Source organism: Podarcis liolepis, assembly GCF_965112155.1.
Source record: "Podarcis liolepis genome assembly, chromosome: 8".
NCBI lineage: Eukaryota > Metazoa > Chordata > Lepidosauria > Squamata > Lacertidae > Podarcis > Podarcis liolepis.
The window spans coordinates 25,896,252-25,907,363 of NC_139560.1; the positions used below are offsets into that span (position 1 = coordinate 25,896,252).

At 42.3% G+C, this 11,112-nt stretch overlaps 1 protein-coding gene across 2 annotated transcripts in view; it reads left to right on the plus strand.

The window, feature by feature from the left end:
• VIRMA (vir like m6A methyltransferase associated) overlaps positions 1 to 10,097 on the plus strand; it is a 28,978-nt gene extending 18,881 nt beyond the window's left edge. For both annotated transcript variants that reach the window (XM_083517192.1, XM_083517191.1), the window contains exons 16-24: positions 1,042 to 1,259; positions 1,985 to 2,117; positions 2,990 to 3,142; positions 3,835 to 3,995; positions 4,930 to 5,026; positions 5,269 to 5,435; positions 7,325 to 7,656; positions 8,327 to 8,470; positions 9,746 to 10,097. In XM_083517192.1, coding sequence (XP_083373318.1) covers positions 1,042 to 1,259; positions 1,985 to 2,117; positions 2,990 to 3,142; positions 3,835 to 3,995; positions 4,930 to 5,026; positions 5,269 to 5,435; positions 7,325 to 7,656; positions 8,327 to 8,470; positions 9,746 to 9,903 — 1,563 coding nt within the window. In that variant the 3' untranslated portion in view covers positions 9,904 to 10,097. The remainder of the gene's footprint in view (positions 1 to 1,041; positions 1,260 to 1,984; positions 2,118 to 2,989; positions 3,143 to 3,834; positions 3,996 to 4,929; positions 5,027 to 5,268; positions 5,436 to 7,324; positions 7,657 to 8,326; positions 8,471 to 9,745) is intronic.
• Positions 10,098 to 11,112: the final 1,015 nt, after the last annotated feature.

Here is an 11,112-nt window from a genome sequence, read left to right on the forward strand (position 1 = left end):
AAATCTCAATACACATTCCAATTGGTTCTCTCTGGTCACACCCCTGAACAACTGTATTCATTAAAAACCTGTTCTTCATTAATTCACAAATTGCACCAAGGCTGAATCTTCTTTCAGGAATTCATGAGTTGCACCAAGACTGAGTCCCTCCTCCTTTAATTGCATTCCTAAGTCTTATAAAACTATGCCATACCTATTTCCCGAGCCAGGAAGAAGAACCTTGAAACCGTTTGGTTTCTGGCAGAGAGGGATTGTTGCTGCCATCAACTCCTACCATAAATCTACCTCTCCTTTTTCAAACTAATTGCATACAGGCTATATTTGCACAGCTATATAGTACCATCCCTATCTATTCTCGCTGAGGCTGGTGGGAGTTCATTGTCACCAAAGGGCCTCAGATTCCCAATTCTTTTAGTAGCTGCTCTCAAGAGCAGGCCGTTTCAAGTTCTGCTTTATAGAGCTTGATGAAATGGCTGTTGAGTGACACTTCATGTTTCTTTGCAAAGCTAAATGCTTTTAAATAAGGTTGGCCAGGAATCAGAAATTAGTGCTCAAGAGATCTTTCGCTTAACGGGGGTCAGCAAACTTTTTCAACAGGGGGCCGGTCTACTGTTCCTCAGACCTTGTGGGGGGCCAGACTATATTTTTGGGGGGAAATTGAACGAATTCCTATGCCCCACAAATAACCCAGAGATGCATTTTAAATAAAAGGACACATTCTACTCATGTAAAAACACGCTGATTCCCGGACCGTCCATGGGCTGGATTTAGAAGATGATTGGGCCGGATCCGGCCCCCGGGCCTTAGTTTGCCTACCCATGGCTTAGCAGGTTGTGAACAGCACTCCCTGTTCTGCATGGCAGACACTGCAGCTGTGGACAGTTTTGTAACTGTGAAGTCCTGTGGTGTGTGATAGTAGAACTTTGCTTTTTAAAAAACCCCACTCAGTTGGTGTAAGCTCTAAAGTGGCTTTTGCCATGGCCCCAAGGGGATGCCTGTTTGCCTTTCTGCCTTTTGTAATACTGTGATTTCTCTTTGCAGGATATTGCATTGGTCTTGCCCAGTTCCACGGAGAGCACTCTCTCTGAATTGGAGCAGCTTTCAAATTCGTTGCCAAGCAAGGAGCTCATGGCTTCCATCTGTGACTGCCTGATGGAGACATTTTCTAATGCTGAAAGCAGCTATAACTGTTTGCTGACTTGTATCAGGACAATGATGTTCCTTACTGAGCACGATTATGGATTCTATCACCTGAAGAGGTACATTCCACAAACATACTCACACCGCAGAAATGTTTAGTTCAGCTCACTTTCCCCCCCAGTGGGGCTTACAAAGCAGAAGATTGTAATGTAATGTAATGTTAAATTTCACAGGCAACGGTAACAGCAAGCATACCAGTGTGGCATTTTTTTTGGTGCTGTTAATCTTCTCTTTCCCTTGGAAATAATTGTTCAAAGCTAACTATATAATAAAACACTCAATTTGCAGATTCCTTTTAAAAAATTGATCTGGCAGTGTTCTTGTATAGTACAAATTCTTTTGTGAAGCTGTTAATCAGGGCTGCTGGCTGATTAAAGAAACATTAGTCAGTTCATCACATGGGTTTCATTAAGTCATCAGATTTGCTTTAATGTGCATGTAATTGAGCCACAATTCTGAACAAAGCATCCTTGTTTTATTTCAGGTAGTGTCTGATATGACGTAAAAGGTATTATCTTAGAAGGTGTATTCCCGCCTATATGTGAGAGGAGGAATTGCTTCTTCTAAGCTTTTGTTTTGGATTTAAAACATTTTTAAAATTCTGTTTAATTAATCAATGACATCCTTTTAATTAACTGAAACCTTGAAATACATATAAGTTCATTCAGTTGTGTTTCTGAAACTGCCTATGTTTTAAGTGCTTTAGATCTATTAATCATATTTTTTTCATATGCTGTGTCAAAAACTGGATGGTTAACAACCTTTTTCTTTGAAACGAACACAGCTCTCTAAGAAAACACTGTGGGGCTCTGCACACTGGACTGAAGCGAGTAGTGAGCAGCTTTAATAAGGACCCTGGAGAACTTGCGTCTTCGTTTCTGGATTTCCTGAGGCAGATCCTGAATTCCGATACACTGGTGAGTAAATGCGTACAGAGGGCTTTCTGAAGCTTTGCCTTGATTGCATTCTGTTGCATTTCAGCTCAGGAAAAGTAGCTGCAGCTTTCTTTAAAGCGTACAGCTGTAATACTTCCATCATACTTCCAAATGCTTCCAATACTTCCATCATACTTCCAATACTTCCATCATACTTCCATACTTCCTAAACATTAGGAAGAACTTCCTGACAGTAAGAGCTGTTCGACAGTGGAATTTGCTGCCAAGGAGTGTGGTGGAGTCTCCTCCTTTGGAGGTCTTTAAGCAGAGGCTTGACAACCATATGTCAGGAGTGCTCTGATGGTGTTTCCTGCTTGGCAGGGGGTTGGACTCGATGGCCCTTGTGGTCTATTCCAACTCTATGATTCTATGATTCAAATTATGGTTATCTAACAGAATCCCAAAGGGCCAATTTTATTTATTTATTATTCAAGGGGATTTATTTCCTACTTTTCTGTCACAATAATAATACTTAAGGTGGCTTACATCATTTTAAAAATGTACACACACAGACACACACACACACACACACACACACACACACAAACACACACAAACTCGAAACAACAAATAAGTAAACATTAAATCAGTAAAAACAGAATATAGTTTGCAGCAGGTGAAAACAAAGGAAACGTGAAAACCATTCAACCTGGTAGGTTATGTGGTGGCAGGGATAAAAATGCCTTAATAGAGTAGTGAAAAGCCATGAGAGAGACAGAGAGAGAGTTCTAGCAAGAAACGTTTGAAGGTGGTTTTACAGGGAGATGTCAAAAAAAGATGTCATCAGTTAACTGCATTATGGTGCTGTGGTGTTACTGCTTTTGTACTCACTTAGTGTACTTCATCTTCCTTAGGGATGTTGTGGGGATGACGGAAGTCTTGCAGAAGTTGATGGAGCCCATCCTGCCAGAACTTTGGGTCTTACTACTGCAGAATTAAAATACCAATTACAAAACAAAGAAGAAACTCCTGAAAATCTGCTCCTCGAGCTGGAGAAGCTAGTTTTGGTAATGTAATGTTCATATTTTTTGGTGTCGGTGCCAGATGTTTGAGAGTTAGGAGTCTGATGGTTTCTCATTGCTGCTGTTCTGATTTGATTGTCATGCATTTTATATGGCTTTTTAAACATTTGTGTATGTATTCATTTTTATACAGTGTTTCTGAACACTGCCCATGTATCTTAACTAGATGACGGTCAGGCTACAAATATTAATAATAATTATAATTTGTAACTAGTGATAAAGCTAGGATGATTGTGTTGCCACTGTTTAGTACTGTTAGGAATGATCACTGTGGTTATTATGCATATTAAGCTTAGCTTTACATAAAATTATCAGGCTATACCTCTTGAACTTATTTATTACATTTTTCCTGCCGTTCCTCCCATGGGCAATTGCCTCCACCGCGTACAGTTTGTTTCTCAGTAGCCCTGTACATATACTGGACAACACTTCAGGCACCTGATCGAATGGGGCCTAGTCCACAAAAACGTACACTATAATAAATCTGAGTAGACCTATTGAAATCAGTCCATTGATTTCAGTATGACTGACTTTATGTCCATGATGCCATATGTCCATGATGTCAATTGAACATGTATTTATTGAAAGAGTTACTGCTAGTTTGATGCATCTTATCAGGTGGCAAAAATACTTAAATTTTGTCTGAGTTGCTAGTGATTGCAGTGTTCCTTACACAGGAGCGCTCAAAAGAAGATGACAGTCTGGAATCTTTATTGGACAATGTTGTTGGACTTCGGCAGATGCTGGAATCTGCTGGTGATCCTTGTCCACTGAGTGATCAAGATGTAGAGCCAATCCTTCCTGTACCAGAATCTCTCCAGCATCTTTTTAATAATAGGTAAAGTGCTGAATGTGCATCTGTGTCTGTGAAGAACTAGAATCTCTGAAAACCAGGTGTGTGTGGTGGTATATTTGGGACCGTGTTTAACTTCATGCATTTATCTTTATGGGCTATATGCATTACAACAGAGATTACCCATTTCTCTTGTCTCAGTCTATCACCACACCTCCTTTCCCCCCGCAAATGATACGTTGAGGTTCTGAGAGTTGCCCAATTCTTTCAAGATCTTGTGAAACAAGTATTGCACAAGTATGATGGATGTGCTTCTTTGTCAATTGTGATCTCTCCCCTTCTTTTTGTCAACATTGCTAATCCTTTTTCTGATCCTTCTTTATTTGGAAATAATAGGCGTTGAGTAGTCCAGCTTTCTTTTTATCATTGATCAGTGTCTTTCTTGAACAAAGCATAGACTCAATGTGTCCTTTTCGTTTGTCTTGTTTTAAGCATACATAAAATTGTTTTCAACTTATGCACCATTACTTATCACAGTATTGGTTTATCACAGTGTTGATTGTGAACCGTGTCCCTGGACAGATAGAAGGACAGGGCATATGTTTTTAAAATAACAAAATAAATAGTGTACCAATTGCTAAACAAAATACGGACGTGATACAGTCCCTGTCCTCGAAGGCTGTCAGGCTGTTTTTGATGACATAGGAAAGTAAAGTGCTTGATAGACATTGCAAAGAATAGGAGACAAGAACACCTGGTCATAGCAGAGGTGCAAGCCATGTTCTCCATTGGGCATTAGGATGCTCCAAGTGGGATTGTGTTCTTCCTACTGCTTGAGGAAGGAAATGGTAAAGCCATGGTCCTTTAGGAAACGTTTTATTGGAGGAGTGGATGATGAATACCAGTGGGTAACATTTATTTCATATGGAGACAGCGAACACTGACTGCTGTTTAAAAAAAATTACATTTGATATTACAGGACTGCATACATCTTGGCAGATGTCATGGATGACCAGCTGAAATCTATGTGGTTCTCTCCATTCCAGGCTGAAGAAATTGAAACTGACCCTGACATGGTAAAAGTCTTGAGTTTTTAATACTTGAATGGGTGGGAACTGGAGCATTTATAGCTTAATTGTCAGCAGTATTTTTGAGACCCCATTCATAGTGTAAGCAACAAAGAGGAATGTTAGGAATTTAGACAGATAAAAATGGGCTACTCATTTAGCAGCAGCCTTCCAAGAGTGTTTCCTATTTGGGGATGCTGACAGTTGTCTGGGGGAATGATTAAAGAGGAATGAATTTCTCACTCTTACAGGTAAAGGTTGACTTAATTGAACTGTCAGAAAAAGGATGCAGCGACTTCGACCTGCAGGCGGAGCTGGAGAGGTCGTTTTTGACCGAGCCTACTTCTCCGGGTCGGACAAAAACCACAAAAGGCTTTAAACTTGGCAAACACAAGCACGAGACGTTTATAACTTCCAGGTAACCAGTGGTTTTGATTGTGACTGTGTGCCTGAAGGTGGATTTTGATTTTGCCACTGCACTGGTGATGTATTTGTAATCACGGCATAGTGGGATCCAAGTAGATTTGAGTCACTTGAAAGGGTCCCTCCCACAAGTTGTTCTGCTGCAGCACTCTCTTTGAAAACCAAAATTAAAAAAAAAAAAGATTTTACATGAACAGATTTTGCTGGTGCAAGGGAAGGGAGTGGAGGAGGAATGGTTCCTGTGAACGATAGAACTAACATGGGTTATAAAAGGCAGACTCTGGTTCTACCCAGAAGAAATTTAAAAGAGCCTGGGTTGGAAGAAGCATCTTACATCCTCTAAAATGCTGCAGACAGGTGTGCCCGAGCAAAAACAAGAAAATTGACTGTGATAAGAACCTTAGAATGCAACACCTTTCTGTGTATTTTGCCATATTATAAGGTGGTACACATAAAGGAAGGGATCTCTTCTTCTCAGAAGCCTGCCTTCATCCTACAAAGAGACTTAAGTAACTTAACTCCTGGAGCCAAGGGATGAGGGCATCAAAACTAAATTCTTAAGTCACAAATGGGCAACCTTCAGCTCAGGTGCCACATGGGGTCCTTGAACCTCTTGAAATTGCCCCCTTTCCCTGTCCCATCACAGTTACTTCCTTTCCTTTTTTCCTTTTTACTTATGGATTTTTTAAGTGGTCTATCCTCATTCCTATGTAGTTTCAGAGCAATTGGAAGGGGCAGAATTGTATTTAAGAAAAATTTGTTTTTAACTTCTTTCATGGTTGGTATGCCTTGGGGAAAAGAATAGTTTCCCTCCCAGCTGCCTGAGAATAAACTGTTAGGCTTCTGCCATATATGTATATGGGAGAGAGTGGGTTAGCATGGAACACCATGCCAAACTACACCTTAGCTTAATGTTGGTTTTCCAGAGAGGAGGTTATGGCCTCTGAGGTCCTCTTCTTTCTGCTGCTGTGATGTGATTTGGCTCAGCATGTTGTCTGAACCCGGTTTCTTGGTTTGTCTAGCTCCAGACAAACCAAAACCTGGGTTTGGAGAAGAAACTAGCCCAACCATGGCTTTGCTTGCAGCAGGACAAGGGGAGGTGCATATTGGCTGCGATCTTTTCTTTCTCAGGTCTGACACTTGTGCGATTGCACTAAGCCACTGGTCTTCAGCTAGTGGGTCAGAACCTACTAGTAGGTCATATGACCTGTTCCAAGGTGGATTGCAAAAGGTGCATTGCCACCATGCAGATAAATACATGGTGAATAATTAAGAAATGTGTCCCCAAGTGCATGTTTGGGTGCAAAATGTGTGCTGGGTTTGAAAAAGTTGAAGATACCAGCACTAAGCCATAGTTCGGCTTAGCCTTACATGTGAACCAGATCAGAAAGAGAGGTAATTCACAAAGGAATTACTTTTAATTTCCAGAAGAGTCATGCTGTACTAAAAACATCCTCTATACACTAATATGAGAGTAACTCTGTCAAATCTAATCCAGCTACCTCGAATCTGAAAATTCAAAAATTGAAAATTGAAGCGGGGATGTCTTTATTCCAAATTATTTAATCCAGAACATTTTTGTCTTTGGCTGTGCCTATCATTGGTTCAAGCTCCTGCAACCACCATGCCGTTTGGATTAATTGCCACTAAAAAATTTGACTGAACAACTAACACTAATGCAGATGAATATTGAGAGACAGGATAAGGGCTTAGAAAGGATAGGAGAAAGAGACGTATTTGCAAACGGCACGTCCGTATGGTTCTTCTAGCTTGTGAAGAATTGGAAAAGGTTCACATTCTCCTGTATACGTTAATACCTGTGTCCTGCTAAACAAAATACCTCTTGTTAATGAATTTACCATGCAAAACTTCTGGTCTTAACAGTGGAAAGTCTGAATACATCGAACCTGCCAAGAGGGCCCATATTGTGCCTCCTCCGAGAGGAAGAGGCAGGGGAGCCTTCGGCCAAGGCATTCGGCCCCACGATATCTTCCGTCAGAGGAAGCAGAACACAAGCAGGCCGCCCTCTATGCACGTTGATGACTTTGTGGCTGCCGAGAGCAAGGAAGTGGTTCCACCAGATGGGATACAGCCTCCCAAGAGACTGCCTAAAGTTTCACAGAAGATTTCTTCACGGGGCGGGTTCTCAGGGAATCGAGGAGGGCGAGGAGCCTTTCACAGTCCAAATAGATTCTTCACGCCACCTGCTTCGAAAGGTAGGTTTTTCTGGTCCGCCTGAAATATGTGAGCTTTATGCCTTCTGGAGGACAGATTTGAGGTTCCATTCATTCAGCGTGTTCCTTAAAGCGAAGTTAGTTGTAGCACTTCTGCTACTAGTCATCATTGCAGCTCTCTTTTTGGGGGTTTAGAGTCATGGAATTGTAGAGTTGGAAGGGATCTTGAGAATCATCTAGTCCAACCCCTTGCAATACAGGAATATGCAGCTGTCCTTTACAGGGATTGAACCTGCAACCTTGATGTTATCAGCACCATCCACCCAGCTGAGCTATCTTTGCAGTAAACTTTGTCCACAAAGGATGCAATCTCAGGATTTGGCCTCTAGCCGCAGCCCCCTACAAACTGAGATGTTGTAAAAAAAAAGTTTGACGTTCTTTGATTCTCCAAACAGACCTGTTGCTGTCCCCATTTTACAGATGGGGAATTGAGAGGTAGAAGGAATGGCTTGTTCAAGACTGCTCAGTGTGTCCATGATAAATTGAGAACTTGGGCCTCCCAAATTAGCGTCCCGTAATCTGGCTGCCTGTCCAAGCTAGGTGCTACCTTCCATCCAGCATGCATGAAGCCTTTCAACTCAGATTGTGGAGTTGAATATTTAGAAACAAAGGCAATTCACAAATGGCTTATTCGTTGTGCTTTTTCATTTAGGAAATTACAGTCGCCGTGAAGGAGCTAGAGGATCAAGCTGGAGTGCACAGAGTTCTCCGCGAGGCACCTACAATGAAAGCAGAGGCGGCCAAAGCAACTTCAACAGGGGCCCACTTCCACCTCTAAGGCCGTTAAGTTCAGCAGGTTTGTGGTTTCCCCTCCCCTCACAATATTTCGTTGAAATTAAATGCACAATCAGTTCAACCAGTGGTATTTTTCTTCCGTTTTGATTTATGGCGCTTATCTCCTCCCTTTCTGTTTTACATAAAGCGCCAAAAGACACCTTACAAAATTAAGTCAAAAATAATAAAATGGCTAAATGCAAACTCAAAAGAGACTGGATCCTCAGACAAAAATGTCACTTTAAAAAGTTGGGTCAACAATGATGGGAGTTGTAGCAATATTTAGAGGCCCACAGTTTCCCTGTTCCTGCTTTATTGCATTTATGTACTTTGTTTGCCAAGCATAGCTTACAATTTAAAACACTAAAATGAAAGCTAAATAAACAGTTCAAAATATAGTTTTTTTGGAGGGTGGGGGAGTGTTTCAGGCTGCTGATGTCCCTTCATGAGCTAATGACCTGATCTCCTTTGCATGGGCTTTTGATTCTGGGGTTGATCCACTGAAGGATAATTTTCATGTTTTACTTGCCGATGGTTGAAACTACAGTGGTACCTCGGGTTACATACGCTTCAGGTTACTGACTCTGCTAACCCAGAAATAGTGCTTCAGGTTAAGAACTTTGCTTCAGGATGAGAACAGAAATTGTGCTCCAGTGGTGCAGCAGCAGCAGCAGGAAGCCCCATTAGCTAAAGTGGTGCTTCAGGTTAAGAACAGTTTCAGGTTAAGTGCAGACCTCCGGAACGAATTAAGTACTTAACCCGAGGTACCACTGTATTGCATTGTAAGTAAGTGTACATGTATGATGATGAATACCAAAAGGTTGTGCTGTTCATTTTGATCTATGATCTGCAGTCTTAGCAAGATTAAATATATCACATATTTCTAGCCTGATTTTATAATAGAATCAGAGATGGAAGGGAACCTGAGGGTCTTCTATGCAGGAATCTCAGCTAAAGTGTCCATGACAGATGGTCATCCCACCATAATGGGGCTTGCTCAGTAGTAAGCCTTAATTAATGAAGCTTAAGTGAAACTAGGTGTGCTTAGGATTCTAGTATTAATAAGTTTGCCTCAGTGTCTGTTGTATAGTAGGCAAAAAACCTGGCCATTATGATGGCACAGATTTCTATACAGTGCTGGTTAAATGTATATTGAGTTGTTCTGTATTAATATCATGGGTTGGAGGCTGTTTTTAAGAGGCCTCAGTATAGTTTCAATGCATAATTTGGCCCTTATTTATATCCCAGTAGGAATCATCACTGTACTGTTACCAGTTATCTCTCTCTCTTTTTTAAGGCTACCGGCCCAGTCCTCGTGATCGTGCTTCCAGAGGCCGTGGTGGAATTGGGCCATCTTGGGCAAGCACAAATAGCGGCAGTAGTGGTGGCTCAAGAGGAAAGTTTGTTGGCGGAGGCAGCGGAAGAGGGCGTCATGTCCGCTCTTTTACTCGATAAACACACCATTGAGAACATTCTGACTGTGAACCTTTCAAGATGATGGCCAATTGCTTAAGTGCTTGAGGACCAACGCTAGACTTACTGGTATTGGGGGGCAGAAAAGAGACTTTTTTTTTTGGTTTGGAAAAAAAAAATTCCCATTTTGTTTGATACAAGATCTGAGATTTCAATAAAACTGTTTTTTTGTGTTAGTGTGTGTGTGTTTATAGTTGCCTATGCTTTTATGGCACTTACGCCAGAAGTTTAGATTTGGTTTTAACAGTCTTGCAACATAGCCTTCATTTGGGGTAAGTAGCAACAGCCATTCCAAAGCAACAGTGTTTTATTTAACAGTTTATATCCCACTTGATCGTAAAACAACCACCTCTAAGCTGTTGACAAAAATATAAAATAAAAGCATTCGTTCAAAAATGATTAAAATCAACAGTCACTCAAGATGGAGAAGTCACCTGTGACTTCTACTTGCTTCTATGAAAATGTTTAATAGTGGAGCCATGCATGTAGCTGCCTGAGAAACCGTTGTTTTCCTTTGCATGTATTTTCCACCTCTGCGTATAGTGTGTACTCTTACCAAATATCTGAGTCCTTAACTTCAAGAATACATAATCTGTAAGCTTTCACTTCTATATATACATTCACCCACACACAACATGCACATGTTATATTAGTTTTATTAGGTCAATTCATTTCGTAGGACACCATAGTCAATGGTATGGGTCAGTGTTTCCCAAACGTTTTTGGGCAACGGCACACCTGCTTACCGGAAAAAAATCTCGCGGCACACCACCATTAAAGCCCCGCCCCGTGACGTCAGCGCGCAGCGTCACGCCGGGAGGGACGCACAAAAGTGAACGTTTTTTCCCTTCCCCTTGCCGGGGTGGGAGGAGGCAGCAGAGCGAGGGCAGCTGAGGCGGCGGCGGCGATAGCGGGCGGAGGAGGAGCCGTCGCCGGGAGTTGCTGCTGCTGCTGTTGCTGCTGCTGCCCGGACATGCCGGCCTCCTCCTCCTCCGCTGTCTCGCGCTCCTCCCTTTTGCGCGAGCTGCCCCGCCGCTCGGCACCACCACCGCGGAGCCGCCCCCGGCTCGACGCGGATCCTCGCCGCCGCCGCCTCTCGCCGCCCGACTCGCCCGCCTCCCTCCCACGGCACACCAGCCGGTGTCTCACGGCACAGTAGTGTGCCGCGGCACACCGGTTGGGAAACACTGG